This window comes from Oncorhynchus mykiss, chromosome 16 (genome assembly GCF_057628025.1).
Source record: "Oncorhynchus mykiss isolate SJ-2025 chromosome 16, ASM5762802v1, whole genome shotgun sequence".
Lineage (NCBI taxonomy): Eukaryota > Metazoa > Chordata > Actinopteri > Salmoniformes > Salmonidae > Oncorhynchus > Oncorhynchus mykiss.
The window spans coordinates 58,845,629-58,864,449 of record NC_143037.1 but is presented as its reverse complement, the minus strand read 5'-3'; the positions used below and the strand labels follow the sequence as shown (position 1 = coordinate 58,864,449).

The 18,821-nt window shown below is 42.6% G+C and overlaps 1 protein-coding gene across 1 annotated transcript in view; it reads right to left on the bottom strand.

Moving 5' to 3' along the window:
- LOC110492366 (acid-sensing ion channel 1) overlaps positions 1-18,821 on the bottom strand; it is a 95,095-nt gene that overhangs the window by 71,567 nt on the left and 4,707 nt on the right. The window contains exon 2 of the mRNA XM_090203515.1: positions 12,291-12,486. Within this exon, the coding sequence (XP_090059641.1) occupies positions 12,291-12,486 (196 nt within the window). The remainder of the gene's footprint in view (positions 1-12,290; positions 12,487-18,821) is intronic.

Below are 18,821 nucleotides of genomic sequence, written 5' to 3'. Positions count from 1 at the left end.
GATGCCCTCAGTCTGATGTGTATCGGGGGTGCATGATGCCCTCAGTCTGATGTGTGTCGGGGGTGCATGATGCTCTCAGTCTGATGTATGTCGGGGGTGCATGATGCCCTCAGTCTGATGTGTGTCGGGGGTGCATGATGCCCTCAGTCTGATGTGTATCGGGGGTGCATGATGCTCTCAGTCTGATGTATGTCGGGGGTGCATGATGCCCTCACAGTCTCACAGCCACTCTTCAACACGTCACAAAGCATGAGTTAAGTCTGACTTAGTTTTGTTAATTATTAATAGGTTTCACACAGTGCTTCCCCCCCCCCCCCCCCAATTAAGATGGGATTTGATGATGTAACAGGCAACAGCACATTTTAGTTTGTATTTGTATTTATTATGGCTCCCCATTAGCTGCTGCCAAAGCCTCTTCCTGGGTTCCAGCAAAATTAAGGCAGTTTATACAATTTTAAAAACATTACAATACATTCACAGATTTCACAACACACTGTGTGCCCTTAGGCCACTACTCCACCACTACCACATATCTACAGTACTAAATCCATGTGTATGTATAGTGCATATGTTATTGTGTGCGTTTGCATGTGTATGTGCCAATGTTTGTGTTGCTTCACAGTCCCCGCTGTTCCATAAGGTGTTTTTTTATCTGTTTTTTTTTTATCTAATTTTACTGCTGGCATGAGTAACTTGATGTGGAATAGAGTTCCATGTAGTCATGGCTCTATTTAGTATTGTGTGCCTCCCATAGTCTGTTCTGGACTTGGGGGACTGTGAAGAGACCTCTTGTGGCATGTCTTGACATGTATATTATTCATATTAGCTCTCTGTGTACATCCAAGGGCCAGCCGTGCTGCCCTGTTCTGAGCCATTTCCTAAGTCCTTTTTTGTGGCACCTGACCACACAACTGAACAGTAGTCATGGTGTGACAAAACTAGGGCCTGTAAGGACCTGCCTTGTTGATAGTGTTGTTAAGAAGGCAGAACATCGCTTATTATAGACAGACTTTTCCCCATCTTAGCTTCTACTGCATCAATATGTTTTGACCATGACAGTTTACAATAAGTGCAATAAGTACAATTTAGTCATCTCAACTTCTACATTATTTATTACAATATTTAGTTGAGGTTAAGGGTTTAGTGAGTGTTTTGTTCCAAATACAATGTTATATGTAATATATATATTTAGGGCTAACTTATTCCTTGCCACCCACTCTGAACCTAACTGCAGCTCTTTGTTGAGTGTTGCAGTCATTTCAGTCACCGTAATAGCTGACATGTATAGTGTTGAGTCATCCGCATACATAGACACTCTGGCTTTTCTCAAAGTTAGTGTCATGTCGTTAGTAAACATTTAAAAAAGCAAGGGACCTAAACAGCTACCCTGGGGAATGCCTGATTCTAACTGGATTATATTTGAGAGACTTCCATTAAAGAACAACCCTCTGTGTTCTGTTAGACAAGTAACTCCTTATCCACATTATAGCAGGGGGTGTAAAGCCATAACACATATGTTTATCCAGCAGCAGACTATGATCAATAATGTCGAAAGCTGCACTGAAGTCTAACAAGACAGCCCACACAATAATTTTATCATTAATTTCTCTCAGCCAATCATAAGTAATTTATGTAAGTGCTGTGCTTGTTGAGTGTCCTTCCCTATAAGCATGCTGAAATTCTGTTGTCAATTTGTTTACTGTGAAATATCATTGTACCTGGTCAAACACAGTTTTTTTCAAGAAGTTTACTAAGGGTTGGTAACAGGCTGATTGGTAGGCTATTTGAGCCAGCAAAGGGGGCTTTACTACTATTGGGTAGTGGAATGACTTTAGCTTCCCTCCAGGCCTGAGGGCACACACTTTCTAGTAGGTTTACATTTAAGATGTGGTAAATAGCAATATCGTCTGCTATTATCCTCAGCAATTTTCCATCCCGATTGTCAGACCCCGGTGACTTGTCATTGTTGATAGACAACAATAATTTTTTCACCTCTTCCACACTGACTTCACGGAATTCAAAAGTACAATTCTTGTCTTTCATAATTTGGTCCGATATTCTTCTATGTGTAGTGTCAGAGTTTGTTGCTGGCATGTCATCCCTAAAGTTTGCTTATCTGCCAATGAAAAAGTAATTAAAGTAGTTTGCAATATCAGAGGATTTTGTGATGAATAAGCAACCTGATTCAATGAATGAAGGAGCCGAGTTGGCTTTTCCCCCAAAATGTTCATTTAAGGTGCCCCAAAGCTTTTTACTATCATTCTTTATATTATTTATCTTTGTTTCATAGTGTAGTTTATTTTTATTTAGTTTAGTCACATGATTTCTTAATTTGCAGTACATTTGCCAATCAGTTGGGCTCCCAGAATTAATTGCCATACATTTTGCCTCATCCCTCTCAACCATACAATTTTTCAATTCCTCATCAATCCAAGGGGATTTAACAGTTTTACAGTCATTTTCTCAATTGGTGCGTGCTTATTAGTAACTGGAATAGGTTGTTTCATAAATGCGTCAAGTGCAGCGTCTGGTTGCTCCTCATTACAAAACACACACCAGCAAATATTCTTTACATCATCAACATATGAATCATTACAAAACCTAGTGTATGACATTCTTATACACTATATTAGGCCCAGCCTTTGGGACTTTGGTTTTCCTAGATATGGCTACTATATTGTGATCAATACATCCTATGGATTTGGATACTGCTTTTAAGCAAATATCTGCAGCATTAGTAAAGATGTGATCAATACATGTTGATGATGGTCTATAGCAGCTTCCCACCAGAATGGGCTTTAGGTGAGGCAGATGAACCTGTAGCCATATTACTTCAACAGTATTTAACATTAGATCGTCTCTAATCTTTACAGGAATATGGTTCTGAATATAGACCGCAACACCGCCTCCGTTGGCATTTCTGTCTTTTCTGTAGATGTTATAACCATGTATTGGTACCACTGTATCATCAAAGGTATTATCTAAGTGAGTTTTAGAGAATATGAATGTCATCTGTTAAAAGCAAGTTATTGACTTCATGGACCTTGTTTCTTCGGCTACATATGTTAATATGGGCTATTTTTAGCACTTTTCTGGGTTGCTTGATTGTTTTTAATGCTTTACTGGGAACCTTATCAGAGGTAGACTAACTCATGTTATTTACATTGGAGTTGATAGTGCAGGGTGAGCTGCATAAAGTGGTCTTCATTTGTTTTTGTGAGGAAGCTAACGATTTGTTGCTTTGCATTTGTCTATCACCGAAAAAAATTCTCAAGGAAAAGGTTGTTGCCAGCATCGACATGACAGACAGACAGTGTGGTCAGAGGAAGTAATAGGACAGCTGTCATGGCACAGAGTATAGCAGAGAGCTCAGAAGAAGCACACAGTAACCTAACAGAGCTGCTGTGCCTGGTTCCAACAAATAAGGATGCTGCAAGTGAGCATTTCGTTGGATGGTGTATACCATGTGTATCCTGTACATACGACTAATACAAATTTAAACTTTAATCTTGGTAGACTTGTCAAAGCCTGCTTTTGACAAACAAGAGAGAGGGGCTGACCAGCAGAGCATGAGGCAGAGCTCCCCAGAGTAGGATGCTTTCTCACCCTTTCTCTTACTGTGTCTCTCTCTATGTCTGTCTCTCTCAGTTTCTCTCTCTCTCTGATCCTGCTCTCACTCTACATTCTATCAGTCGCTCTGTCTCGCTCTCTCTCCACCTCGCTCTCTCGCTCTCTCTGATCCTGCTCTCACTCTACATTCTATCAGTCGCTCTGTCTCGCTCTCTCGCTCTCTCTGATCCTGCTCTCACTCTACATTCTATCAGTCGCTCTGTCTCGCTCTCTCTCCACATCGCTCTCTCTGATCCTGCTCTCACTCTACATTCTATCAGTCGCTCTGTCTCGCTCTCTCTCCACATAGCTCTCTCGCTCTCTCTGATCCTGCTCTCACTCTACATTCTATCAGTCGCTCTGTCTCGCTCTCTCTCCACATCGCTCTCTCGCTCTCTCTGATCCTGCTCTCACTCTACATTCTATCAGTTGCTCTGTCTCGCTCTCTCTCCACCTCGCTCTCTCGCTCTCTCTGATCCTGCTCTCACTCTACATTCTATCAGTCGCTCTGTCTCTCTTTCTCTCTCCACCTCTCTCTCGCTCTCTCTGATCCTGCTCTCACTCTACATTCTCTCGCTGTCTCTCTGTCTCTCTCTCTCTCTCCACCTCTCTCTCTCGCTCTCTCTGATCCTGCTCTCACTCTACATTCTCTCTCTGTCTCTCTGTCTCTCTCTCTCTCTCCACCTCGCTCCCTCACTCCTTTCAGTTCTCTCCTTCAGTTCAATTGAGAGGCTTGTTGAACCAGCTCCATCTCTTTGTCCCACGGCCATGTTTAAGAGGCCAATTATCCATGATCATTCCCTTCAACCCTCAGTCATTGACAACCAGGAAGGGTGGAGGATTCACTCAATGACTCTGTAATTGCTGCCTCTTTATCATTTATGCTTATTCATTTGGAAATCACTTCGCAATTTACACTCTTTTCTCAAAACACTTTGATTGTGGATATGAATATCTCAGGCAAATATGTTTCCAAGTTGCATCTCGCAGTAGTGCACTATCATTATGTCTTAATAACCTCACTTACACCCAGGGGGTATGTTTGGGTACCGACATGAATAATGCAAATCAGCCAAAAGTGAATGATTCAAAAAGTACTCCGTGCATATCGAGAGGAAAGTAATTTATCTCCTTAAATTGACATGTACATTGGGCTATTGCTTTGAAGATAACCCTTCAAATAAATAAATAGTCTAAGAATGAGTTTGTTATCATAATAACTATCTAGGAAGGATGATTTTCTAATCTTTTAATTAAATGAGTGGTATTTTTTCCTGGTCAACACCAGTCAGTTTTTAATCAGATGCAATTGGGCCTGCCACTATTCCACGTCATTGGATTGGTTGTTAAAATGTAGGCTACAAGCATCCATCTCCCCAGGCACTTTCTGAAATATATAATCTCCATCCCAGTGATTGGCATATCATAATGGAATAAATAATTCACAATTACTGTCCAAGGCAAAATCTCATCAAACTCATCCTCGATAGCATCTTACTCAACTAGCGTAATGATTGTATAATGAGATGATAAAATATCACCTGACCTCAACCCCCTGTGCAGAATCAGGTTGAATCAACGTTGTTTCAATGTATTTTGTCAACGTATTGTGACGTGGAATCTACGTGGAAAATACATTAACGTAAACTGTTGTTTTGAGGGTGAAATTTCAACCAAAGGATTATGTCATCATGGTAAACAAATTTCAACACGACAAACCTTGTATAGAATCTGTTAGATTTGTACCTTTAAAACAACGTCAGATCTTCCACTATCAGAAAAAAACACTAGGCTGGGCAGGACCTACTGGAGAATTTATCTATCTACAGCAGTGGTCGCCAACCGGTCGATCGCAAGGCATTCCTAGTCGATCACCAAATATTTCTGTAGAAGAGCCAACGAACGATAAAGGATTGCGCTCCTTTTTTAAAATCATGTTGAGCTGTTGCCGGTAGGTGCACTTGATTTAAAAGTCCTGCGCACCGGGTAAGCAAAGTGTTCCCATGAGACAAACTCCGCCTACCCGGCAAACCTGTGACTAAAACGAGTGCACCTACTGCGCTGCCCAATCGGATAGCTCAAATCACCGTAGCTACAGCGCTTCCATGACCCTGGCCACAGCCAAGTTTAAATGGCTACTAGCCTATGTAAGATTGAATAACTTTTAAATGACCACAGAGAGACCGTCAACGAATACAGCAAAAACCTGCTGAGTTCATGTTTACGTTTATATTCAGCACTGTCACTGTTTTTATTCAACACTATTACAAAACGCTCTTCTCCGTACTTCCTCTCGGGCTGCAGCTGCAATGAATGATTAACAAAGTATCGATAGCCCTGCATTTTATTATTATTAGCAGCTCGTTGTGTCGATTTTAATATTATGAAATATTTAACTTCCTCTGGTCATAGGAACAACATGAATTTGTGCATGAGGCAGATGTGGTGCGACTCGAGGTTCACCATCCGGTGGAAGACGGTGTCCCCTCTCTCTGGTCAGTCTCACCGGAGGAAAGGAAGGAGAGAGCAGGTGGAAGACGGTGTCCCCTCTCTCTGGTCAGTCTCACCGGAGGAAAGGAAGGAGAGAGCAGGTGGAAGACGGTGTCCCCTCTCTCTGGTCAGTCTCACCGGAGGAAAGGAAGGAGAGAGCAGGTGGAAGACGGTGTCCCCTCTCTCTGGTCAGTCTCACCGGAGGAAAGGAAGGAGAGAGCAGGTGGAAGACGGTGTCCCCTCTCTCTGGTCAGTCTCACCGGAGGAAAGGAAGGAGAGAGCAGGTGGAAGACGGTGTCCCCTCTCTCTGGTCAGTCTCACCGGAGGAAAGGAAGGAGAGAGCAGGTGGAAGACGGTGTCCCCTCTCTCTGGTCAGTCTCACCGGAGGAAAGGAAGGAGAGAGCAGGTGGAAGACGGTGTCCCCTCTCTCTGGTCAGTCTCACCGGAGGAAAGGACGGAGAGAGCAGGTGGAAGACGGTGTCCCCTCTCTCTGGTCAGTCTCACCGGAGGAAAGGAAGGAGAGAGCAGGTGGAAGACGGTGTCCCCTCTCTCTGGTCAGTCTCACCGGAGGAAAGGACGGAGAGAGCAGGGACCGTGAGAGGCGGTTGGGAAAAATAGTTTTGAACGTCATACAACTTGGAATTCCAAGTTGGAAACTAAGACATCTTTCTAGAGCTGTGACTTCTCGACCTGAAGATCACTGACGTCATGATTTGACCTCGTTGCAGGCCCAGGCGGCATCCCCAGCCGAGTCCTCAGAGCTTACGCAGACCAGCTGCCTGGTGTGTTTACGGACATATTCAATCAATCCTTATCTCAGTCTGCTGTTCCCACATGCTTCAAGAGGGCCACCATTGTCCCTGTTCCCAAGAAAGCTAAGGTAACTGAACTAAACGACTACCGCCCCATAGTACTCACTTCCGTCATCATGAAGTGCTTTGAGAGACTAGTCAAGGACCATATCACCTCCACCCTACCTGACACCCTAGACCCACTCCAATTTGCTTACCGCCCAAATAGGTCCACAGACGATGCAATCTCAACCACACTGCACACTGCCCTAACCCATCTGGACAAGAGGAATACCTATGTGAGAATGCTGTTCATCGACTATAGCTCAGCATTTAACACCATAGTACCCTCTAAACTCGTCATCAAGCTCGAGACCCTGGGTCTCGACCCCGCCCTGTGCAACTGGGTTCTGGACTTCCTGACGGGACGCCCCCAGGTGGTGAGGGTAGGTAACGACATCTCCACCCCGCTTATCCTCAACACTGGGGCCCCACAAGGGTGTGTTCTGAGCCCTCTCCTGTACTCCCTGTTCACCCATGACTGCGTGGCCATGCACGTCTCCAACTCAATCATGAAGTTTGCAGACGACACTACAGTGGTAGGCTAGATTACCAACAACGACGAGACAGGGAGGAGGTTTGGGCCCTCGGAGTGTGGTGTCAGGAAAATAACCTCACACTTAACGTCGACAAAACAAAGGAGATGATTGTGGACTTCAGGAAACAGCAGAGGGAACACCCCCCTATCCACATCGATGGGACAGTAGTGGAGAGGGTAGTAAGTTTTAAGTTCCTCGGCATACGCATCACAGACAAACTAAATTGGTCCACCCACACAGACAGTGTCGTGAAGAACGCGCAGCAGCGCCTCTTCAACCTCAGGAGCCTGAAGAAATGTGGCTTGTCACCAAAAGCACTCACAAACTTCTACAGATGCACAATCGAGAGCATCCTGGCGGGCTGTATCACCGCCTGGTACGGCAACTGCTCCGCCCACAACCGTAAGGCTCTCCAGAGGGTAGTGAGGTCTGCACAATGCATCACCGGGGCAAACTACCTGCCCTCCAGGACACCTACACCACCCGATGTCACAGGAAGGCCATAAAGATCATCAAGGACAACAACCACCGAGCCACTGCCTGTTCACCCCGCTATCATCCAGAAGGCGAGGTCAGTACAGGTGCATCAAAGCAGGGACCGAGAGACTGAAAAACAGCTTCTATCTCAAGGCCATCAGACTGTTAAACAGCCACCACTAACACTGACTCAACTCCAGCCACTTTAATAATGGGAATTGATGGAAATTGATGTCAAATATATCACTAGCCACTTTAAACAATGCTACTTAATATAATGTTTACATACCCTGCATTACTCATCTCATATGTATATACTGTACTCTATATCATCTACTGCATCTTTATGTAATACATGTATCACTAGCCACATTAAACTATGCCACTTTCTTTACATACCCTACATTACTCATCTCATATGTATATACTGTACTCGATACCATCTACTGCATCTTGCCTATGCCGTTCTGTACCATCACTCATTCATATATATTTATGTACATATTCTTTATCCCTTTACACTTGTGTGTCTTGGAAGTGTTAGGTTAGATTACTCGTTGGTTATTACTGCATTGTCGGAACTAGAAGCACCAGCATTTCGCTACACTCGCATTAACATCTGCTAACCATCTGTATGTGACAAATACATTTGATTTGATTTGATTTTGTTGACCACCAGATGCAGGTACCATCAGTCCAGTAAACTAAAAAGCTAATTATTTCAATTCATGCTCCACAGTGCCTCACAAGTGCTAAACCAACTGATTTATTTTGTTATCAAAGCTCGAGTTTTTCAATATAATATGGTCTGATTAACAATATTGGCAGCCCAATCAAATAGCCAATATGCTGTGATAATGTATTAGGCCTACTGCCCAAACCTCATTCCTACAAAAAAAATTGTGTGAGGTTAATGAGGTTAAAAGAGGTTAAAAGAACATCTGAGCAGTAGATCAAAGCTTGCTTTTTGACTGCGAAAGTGTTCTTGACTCAGAAAAGGTTAGTGACCACTGATCTACAGCTACCCTTTGGTCTTACATTCCTATGATATTCTCCTATCAGGAGAATGATTGTTGAGAGATCTCCACTTAAAGATGCTAGATGTAACTTTTTGGGCAAACTGACCAAATTCAGATAGAAATGTGAGTTATAGATCTGTCATGCTTATTGAAAGCAAGTCTAAGAAGCAGTAGGTCTGTTCTATGTGTGCTATTTCTATGCTTCCCGTTCTTAAGTTTTGTTTTGTCACATAAACTGAAATTAGGCAAACTATAAGAATTTTAGCAACCAGGAAATGGTCGGAGAAATGGTCGGAGAAATGGTCGGAGGAAATGTGTGCAATAATAGTGCTTAACATTATTTTTGAATGACTACCCCATCTCTGTGCCCCACACATATAATTATATGTAAGGTCCCTCAGTTGAAAAGGGAATTTCAAGCACAGATTCACCCACAAAGACCAGGGAGGTTTTCCAAAGCCTCGTGAAGAAGGGCACCTATTCGTAGATGGGTGAAAATAAACACAAACAGACACTGAATTTCCCTTTGAGCATGGAGAAGTTATCAATTGCGCTTCGGATGGTGTATCAATACACCCAGTCATGACAACGATACAGGCGTTCTTCCAAACTCAGTTGCTGGAGAAAAACTCAGGGATTTCACAATGAGACCAATGGTGATTTTAAAACAGTTACAGAGTTGAATTGCTGTGATAAGAGAAAACTGAGGATGGATCAACAACATTGTAGTTACTCCACAATACTAACCTAAATGACAGAGTGAAAAGAAGGGAGCCTGTACAGAATACAAATATTCCAAAACATAAATCCTGTTTGCAATAAGACACTAAAGTAAAACTGTAAAAAATGTGACAAAGAAATGAACTTTTTATCCTGAATACAAAGCGAAATGTTTGTGGAAACACATCACTTAGTACGACTTTTCATATTTTCAAGCATGGTGGAGATTTGGGCGAAGTCGATCTGCGAGATTCTTAATAAATGCTTGTTTGATTTAATGGCGCTCACGATACAAGAAGTGACAGAACAATTGAGCACGACTAGAGATCAAGTCACACAGTTAATATAAGGGCCACTAGATGTCTTGTGATAGATTACATAAAATCCTTGAAAGATACCTAAATTCTGGTAGTTTACAGATCTGATGTTCAAAGGTTTTTTTTAGATCATAAGAAATTATAGCGGATGCATGTTGTCAAAAAATGCCAAAATAATCACAAAATAGCAAAGTTGGGTCGGAGCGTTGTCATTATATTTGATTTGATTTTAGATCATCTTATTTCATTATTTAATATATTGTACATGTGATAAGGCCACACAGAGGGCCAGAGATTATTAGACAACTGTGATAATCTAAAGTACCCAAAAGGGCCACTAGATGTCTTGTGATAGGTTACATAAAATCCTTGAAAGAAACCCAAATTATGGTAGTTTAGTGGTAGTATACCCTCCCTTTGCAACCCTAACTGTCCAGAGGCAATTTCCTGAGAGCCACGCCAGTCTTCAAAGGGGAGAGAAATGTCTCTCTCGCACGCTCCCCTTCTCTCTTCCTCTCACTCGCTCACACACTCTCTCTCTCTCTCTCTCTCTTTCTCCCACTCTCTCTGAGGAGTGCTGCGAAGACAGGAGGGGAGTGGAACAGGACAGTGTCGGCCTGCCAGGGTTATTAATTTTAAAGATGTATTAAAGAGAAAAGACTTTAAAAAACACGCTGTTCTTAAAATTGTCTCTTAAATCAAAAATCAAAAGGTAACTTTGAGCCTTGGGTACTTGTGATGCAAACTTATCTAACTTTTGAAATACAATGAGCGTACAAACATTAGGAGCACCTTCCTAATTTTGAGTTGCACCCCTTTTTGCCTTCAGAACAGCCTCAATTCGTAGGGGTGTGAAAAACCCAGCAGCATTGCAGTTCTTGGCACACTCAAACGGTGAGCCTGGCCCCTACTACCATACCCCGTTCAAAGGCACATAAATATTTTGTCTTGCCCATTAACCATCTGAATGGCACACATACACAATCCATGTCTCAATTGTCTCAAGGCTTAAAAAATAATTATTTAACCTGTCTCCTCCCCTTCATCTACACTGATTGAAATGGATTTAACAAGTGACATCAATAAGGGATCATAGCTTTCACCTGGATTCCCCAGGTCAGTCTATGTCATGGAAAGAGCAGGTGTTCCTAATGTTTTGTACACTCAGTGTACATACACCCAACAAGACAGTTGTGAAACTGTGCATGCCAGTGTATGAGCAAAGATTATATATGATAAATTAATATCGCATAATATATATCACAACCTCTCTAGACCACTTAAGCCATGATTAGGAAAGTGCACAGTTCATTTCATATTAGTGAAAATGGCAAATATGAATTAATAGTGTGCAGTATAATGACAAAATATTCCTTGCCACAGCTGCTATAAGGGACTTGATATGCTCTGTCAATCATCATTATAGCAAAACGACTGTACCTCTCTTTTTCTCTCTCTCCTCTATAACTGTCCTCTGATGAAATATCACACGGTGTCCAAGACAATCACAATTTTATAGAAATGGGGCAGTGGGCAGAGTATAAAGGCAGTGTACTCTCCAAGACTGAAAATGAATGGAAGATGCCTGAGAGACTTTTCGCAGCAGGTTTATGGCGAGGAGACTGCAACCCAGTGGGAGATTTAAGTAAAACCTTATGCTGAAGTAGCAGTAGCTAGCTGCAGTAAATACAGAACACACGTTTACGGTGCCACCCACATATACCATCCATTACATACAGTATCCCACAACTCTATGTAATGTCTCCCTTCAACATGCATCTTTCATCCCCTCTCTACCACATATTCCACATCCACTTCCCACATGCATCTTTGAACACCAAGTCTCTGAGGATAGCGCCACACAGTATGCCGTGCCAGCCACACTCTACAGTACAAACGCTGTTTGAAGGAATTAACAAACACATTACAAAAAAGGGATTCTGTTTGTTGCCAGACCTCTCAAACAGCATCTGTGGGCATGGTGAGTGAGCAAAAGAGGGCATTCATGCTTGGTTGAGTCACAAAGCACAGTAGGGCCACCACGCTCATTAAAGCAATATATTTAATTAATTAATTGTGAAATAGGTCAATTTTGACTTTGAGATGCAGTCAAACACACTAGGAACAGACTCGGGAGGCAGAATGGAGATTCACATACTGTATTATACCATTTTTGGGAGATACAGTAATAGCAGATTCTGTTTTTCCTCTCTTTGGTACATAAAACTATTTTCTTGAAAGATGATCTGAGGTCTTCAGGTAACTTACCACTTGGAAGTCCTCGGCTCTGCACTCGGCCCCCCGGAAGTGACACGCCAGCAGTATTTCCTTGATGTCATGTCCTGTGCGGTCATAGAACTCACGCATGTTGAAGGGACGGGGCTTGAAGTTGTGGAAGTCAGCTTTGACCTTCAGGGTCTCCAGAACACTTTCCTCCACCAAATGGGTGTCCCTGATCTCATACCTAGAGAGACAGAGAGAGAGTGAAGGAGAGAGATAGAAAAAAAGGAGAGAGAAAGACATAAAGAAAGCGAGAAGGAAGGAGTCCAAAAGAGGGTTTTATTAGTCTAGTCACAAATGTTCAATTTCAGCATATTCAAACAGAGGTAGATTCATTCCCTTTTTCCTGCTATTCCTCTTCCCACTCTTTAATACCTTCAAGAAGACTACCATAGTCCCTGTGCCCAAGAATGCCAAGGTAATCTGTCTGTAGCCATGAAATGCTTTGAAAAGCTGGTCATGGCTCACATCAACACCATCATCACAGACACTCTGGACCCACTCCAATTTGCATACCGCCCCAACAGATACACAGATGATGCAATCTCTATTGCACTCCACACTGCCCTCTCCCATCTGTACAAGAGGAGAACGCTGTTGATTGACCATAGGTCAGCGTTCAACACCCTAGTGCCCATAAAGCTGATCAATAAGCTCAGGACTCTGGAACTAAACACCTCCCTCTGTAACTGGATCCTGGACTTCTTAGTGGTCTGCCCCAGATGCTGAGGGTAGGCAACAACACATCCGCCACGCTGACCCTCAACACGGGGCCCCTCAGGGCTGTGTGATTAGTCTCCCACTGTACCCCCTGTTCACCCACGACTGTGTGGCCTCGCATGATGACAACACCATCATTAAGTTTGCTGACGACACGACGGTGGTAAGCCTGATCACGACGACAATGAGACAGCCTATAGGGAGGAGGTCAATAACCTGCCAGTGTGGTGCCAGGACAACAACCTCTCCCTTAACATCAACAAGACAAACAAGCTGATTGTGGATTACAGAAAACGGAGGGCAGAGTACGCCTCCATTCACATCGACAGGGCTGTGGTTGGAGCGAGTCAAGAGCTTCAAGTTCCTAGGTGTCCACATCACTAAGGAATTATCATGGTCCACACACACCAACACAGGCTTAAAGAAGGCGTGACAACGACTCTTCCACCTTAGGAAGCTGAAAAGTTTACGCATGGACCCTCAGATCCTCAAAAAGTTCTACACCTGCACCATTGAGAGCATCTTGACTGGCTGAATTATCCCTTTTTATGGCAACTGTTTGGTATCTGACTGCAAGGCGATACAAAGGTTAGTGCGGAAGGCCCAGTACATCACTGGGGCCGAGCTCCCTGCCATCCAAGATCACTATACCAGGCGGTGTCAAAGGAAGACCCTAAAATCCATCCGCCCAAGTCATAAACGGTTCTCTCTGCTACCGCACGGCAAGCGGTGCCAATGCAGCAAGGGTGGAACAAACAGGACCGTGAATCGCTTCTACCTCGAAGCCACAAGACTGCTAAATAGCTAGTCCGGGTAGCTATTGGACAACTATTTAATTATCTGCATTGAACGAGTCTCATAGCAAAGGGTCTGAATACTTATGTAAATAAGGTATTTCTGTTTTTTTGGTTTTTTTTTTACATTTGCAAAAAAATTGTAAAAACCTGATTTTGATTTGTCTTTATAGGGTATTGTGTGTAGATTGATGAGGAGGAAAACTATTTAATCAATTTTAGAATAAGGCTGTAATGTAACAAAATGTGGAAAAAGTCAATGGGTCTGAATACTTTCTGAACGCGCTGTATATGTACAGTATACTGAACAAAGATATTAAAGCAACAATTTCAATGATTTTACTGAGTTACAGTAACATTTAACGAAATCAGTCAATTGAAATAAAGAAATTAGGCCCTCATCTATGGATTTCACATGACTTGGCAGGGGTGTAGCCATGGGTGGGCCTGGGAAGGCATGGGCCCACCCACTTGGGAGCCAGGCCAACCCACTAGGGAGCCAGGCCAATCAGAATGAGTTTTTCTCCACAAAAGAGCTTTATTACCAACATAAATACTCCTCAGTTTCATCAGCTGTCAGGGTGGCTGGTCTCAGACAATCCTGCAGGTGAAGAAGCCGGATGTGGAGGTCCTGGGCTGGCTTGGTTACATGTCTGTAGTTGTGAGGCCGGTTGGACATACTGACAAAGTTTCTAAAACAACGTTGGAGGTGGCTTATGGTAGTGAAATGAACGTAAAATTCTCTAGCAACTGTTCTGGTGGTCATTCCTGCAGCCAGCATGCCAACTGGACGCTCCCTCAAACCTTGAGACATCTGTGGCATTGTGTTGTGTGACAAAACTGCACAATTTAGAGTGGCCTTTTATTGTCTCCAGTTGGATGGGTTCCACTGGTGTACAGCAATCTTTAAGGCATACCACAGATTCTCAATTGGATTGAGGTCTGGGATTTGACTAGGGCATTCCAAGACATTTAAATGTTTCCCATTAAACCACTCAAATGTTGCTTTAGCAGTATGCTTAGGGTCATTGTCCTGCTGGAAGGTGAACCTCCGTCCCAGTCTCAAATTGTCATGTATTGTCATGTTGTGTCCTGTTCCTGTTCTTTCTCTTCACCCTGTCTCCCTCTGCTGGTCGTATTAGGTTACCTTTTCTTCCCCTCTTTCCCCCAGCTGTTCCTTGTCTTCTCTAACTACCTCGTTCACCCCTTTTCCCACCTGTTCCCTTTTTCCCTCTGATTAGGTCTCTATATCTCTCTCTGTTCCTGCTCCTGTCTTTGTCGGATTCTCGTTTGTGTTACTCATGCCTGAACCAGACTATCGTCGTGTTTGCTGCAACCTTGTCCTGTCCTGTCGGAATCTGCCTGTTCATCTAACCTTGTCCTGTCCTGTCGGAATCTGCCTGTCCATCTGAGCCTACGTGTGTTTCGTCATTAAAGAAACTCTGTTTTGTTAATTCGCTTTTGGGTCCTCATTCACGCACCTGACACAAATCTCTGGAAGTCTGAAACAGGTTTCCCTCAAGAATTTCTCTGTATTTAGCGCCATCCATCATTCCTTCAATTCTGACCAGTTTCTCAGTCCCTGCAGATGAAAAACATCCCCACAGCATGATGCTGCCACCACCATGCTTCACTGTGGGGATGGGTTCTCGGGGTGATGAGAGGTGTTGTGTTTGTACTATACATAGTGTTTTCCTTGATGGCAAAAAAATCTCAATTTTAGTCTCATCTAACCAGAGTACCTTCTTCCATTTGTTTGGGAAGTCTCCCACATGCCTTTTGGCGAACACCAAACGTGTTTGCTTATTCTTTTCTTTAAGCAATGGCTTTTTTCAGGCCACTCTTCCATAAAGCCCAGCTCTGTGAAGTGTACGGCTTAAAGTGGTCCTATGGACAGATACTACAATCCCCGCTCTGGAGCTTTGCAGCTCATTCAGGGTTATCTTTGGTCTCTTTGTTGCCTCTCTGATTAATGCCCTCCTTGCCTGGTCCGTGAGTTTTGGTGGGCGGCCCTATCTTAGCAGGTTTGTTGTGGTGCCATATTCTTTCCATTTTTTAATAATGGATTTAATGGTGCTCCGTGGGATGTTCAAAGTTTCTGATATTTTTTTATAACCCAACCCTGATCTGTACTTCTCCACAACTTTGTTCCTGACCTGTTTGGAGAGCTCCTTGGTCTTCATGGTGCCACTTGCTTAGTGGTGTTTCAGACTTTGGGGCCTTTCAGAACAGGTGTATATATTCTGAGATCATGTTACACTTAGATTGCACACAGGTGGACTTTATTTAACTAATTATGTGGCTTCTTTACATATGCACGCACCACTTTTCCGTTTTTTATTTTTTTATCATTTTTATAATTTTTTGAAACAAGTTATTTTTTCATTTCACTTCACCAATTTGGACTATTTTGTGTATGTCCATTTCATGAAACCCAAATAAAAATCTATTAAAATTACTGTTGTAATGCTGTTGTAATGCAACAAAATAGGAAAAACACCAAGGGGGTTGCATACTTTTGCAAGACATTGTATGCTGTTTAATCAGCTTCTTGATATACCACACCCTTCTGGCGGATGGATTATCTTGGCAAAGGAGAAATGCTCACTAACAGGGATGCAAACACATTTTTTGAACAAAATTTGAGAGAAATACGTTTTTTTGTGCATATGGATAATTTTTTAATTTTTTTTATTGCAGCTCATTAAAAACATGGGATGAACCCTTTAAATGTTGTGTTAATATTTTTGTTCAGTATACATACTGTATCTACCTCAATTACCTTGTACCCCTGCACATCGAATCAGTACTCAGTTATTGTTACTCATTGTGTAATTATTCCTTGTGTTATTATCTTTCTATTTTGTTCTATTTGTTTCTCTGCATTGTTGGGAAGGGCCAGTAAGTAAGCATTTCACTGTTAGTCTACACCTGTTGTTTATGAAGCATCTGACAAATACAATGTGATTTGATTCCCACTAAAAAAATATTTTTGAAAGCTTGACAATCAGTTTGAGCAGACTTGAGCTCTTAAGAATAAGATGTGAATGTATGGAAATGGCATAACAAGAAATGATTGTTGAGAGGTTTTTAGACACAAGCACACCTTACATAAAATACATTGATTGTGAATCTCTTTAGTTTTGGTTTATTAATATAAAGCGAATTCTCCCAACTCAAACTGTCTTTCTATTACCTTTTCCAAGGACTAAGCTGTAGCAACCTTGATCTAGCTTGATCATGAGCCATACTCTACTAGAAGTGTTGCACTAGCTGCCTCAGCTGCAAGTCTGGCTGGAAAGACTAGCCTTGATGAAAAGCTCTCTCACACAACGTCCACTTATAAAATGTACTTTGTTACTTATAAAACATATAAACAACTCACATAGAAAACATGTTTGTGTGCATGTTTGTCCACAAGTCTATAAATCATGTGTACCTAGTGCCCTCACACATGTTTATTTTGTGTTGTGTAGCCTATTGAACTCTGGGTGTAGTATGTAGTGTACATGTATGTACTGTACATGTATATACCCTTGTTTGTATTTGTGTGTGTGTGTGTGTGTGTGTGCTTGCGTCTGTGTGTGCATGCGTGTGTGAGAGAGCGGCAACACGTGTGTGTGCTTGTCCTCATTCCATCTACTCACAGAATAATTGCGCGTGAGTCACAGTGGGAAGGGAGAGTCATCCCACTCACACAACATTATCAGTGGGAGTTCATCTTTTAATAGAGCAGCTGAGAGGCCAGCTAAATCTGACCATAATGTTTGCCTGCTGCCCAGCAAGAATACATAGCAGCATAATGTCAACTGGCACACTCCATATTGACTTGGCGATGCCGTGCTGTGGTATCATTAAACACGTCAAAACTTTATAGGGCTGTAAAAGAATGAGCAGGATTTAGGCTTTTTCAAATAGGTTTGGCTCATAAGAAGGGGATTATAGTCAGATTTGTGCTCAGGAACAATTGGTGTTGGCAGTGTGAATGGACACACAACAAATCTCAAAAGTAGAGTGTTGCATTAAACTGTATGGCCAATCTATGTAAAAAAAGACTAGGGGTTACAGGGTCATCAAATCCCTAGTGAAATCTAAGTTCAGTAGAAAGCCAGAATCATCAAACTGAAAGCCATTAAACATTGAATTGCCTACCTGATATTCCACCTCTCAAATTTGGTTCAAAACTTCATTATGCCGATGAGGTGAGAGCATGGCCCAGTACCTCAGAAGGTACTGATCTGATCCAATTTAGATGTTCTCTCTGGCTGTTGCTAAGTGCCATCTCAGGCAAAGCCTTCCGTTGATTAAAGGAGGACTTAATAGAGTTGAGACCTTTGCTCCCCAATATTGTTGCAGTGGACAAAGCTGCCAAGTGTGCACTTACGGTATGAAATAAAATCCCACAAGCACACAAGCCTGACAGAATCAGCCCCGGCCGACACTTTTTCCCTAGTATGGGTGGATTTTTAATATCAAGCCACAAAACATTTCCCCAGACCAGCCATTGCAAACACTGAAAGTGGCAGGGAGAGAGAGAGAAAGAAACAGAGGGTAGAAAGAGAGAGACAGAGTGATGCTCAATTGGATTTCACACCAAAAGTGCTTTCATTTCTAGATGAGGGCTTAACAAATGAGGGAATAACTACATCGCCTCTCTACCTTGGGAGACGGGATAAGTGAATAATCACCAACTCTAATTTGCCAAACAATTCAAATGTTTTTAAAGTTGTGGGATTGAGGAAGAAAGCCTGATATTTTCCTCTCTGCTAAGCAACCATTCTCAGTGACTCCCTGAATGGAAAAAGCAGAGACTTCTTGAAAACAGCAATTGTTAAATTCTCCCTCTTGGGAAATGAAAAGCTTGCCCTTTTATCTCATCTACCGAGTTCTTTCTTTTCTGAAGAATATGGGTTCAACATAACATTATAAATGTTTCCTCAGACGAAGTGCCCACGAGATTATGGAACGTTCGGCTACCATTTCAAACAGATACTGGGTCTGCTGT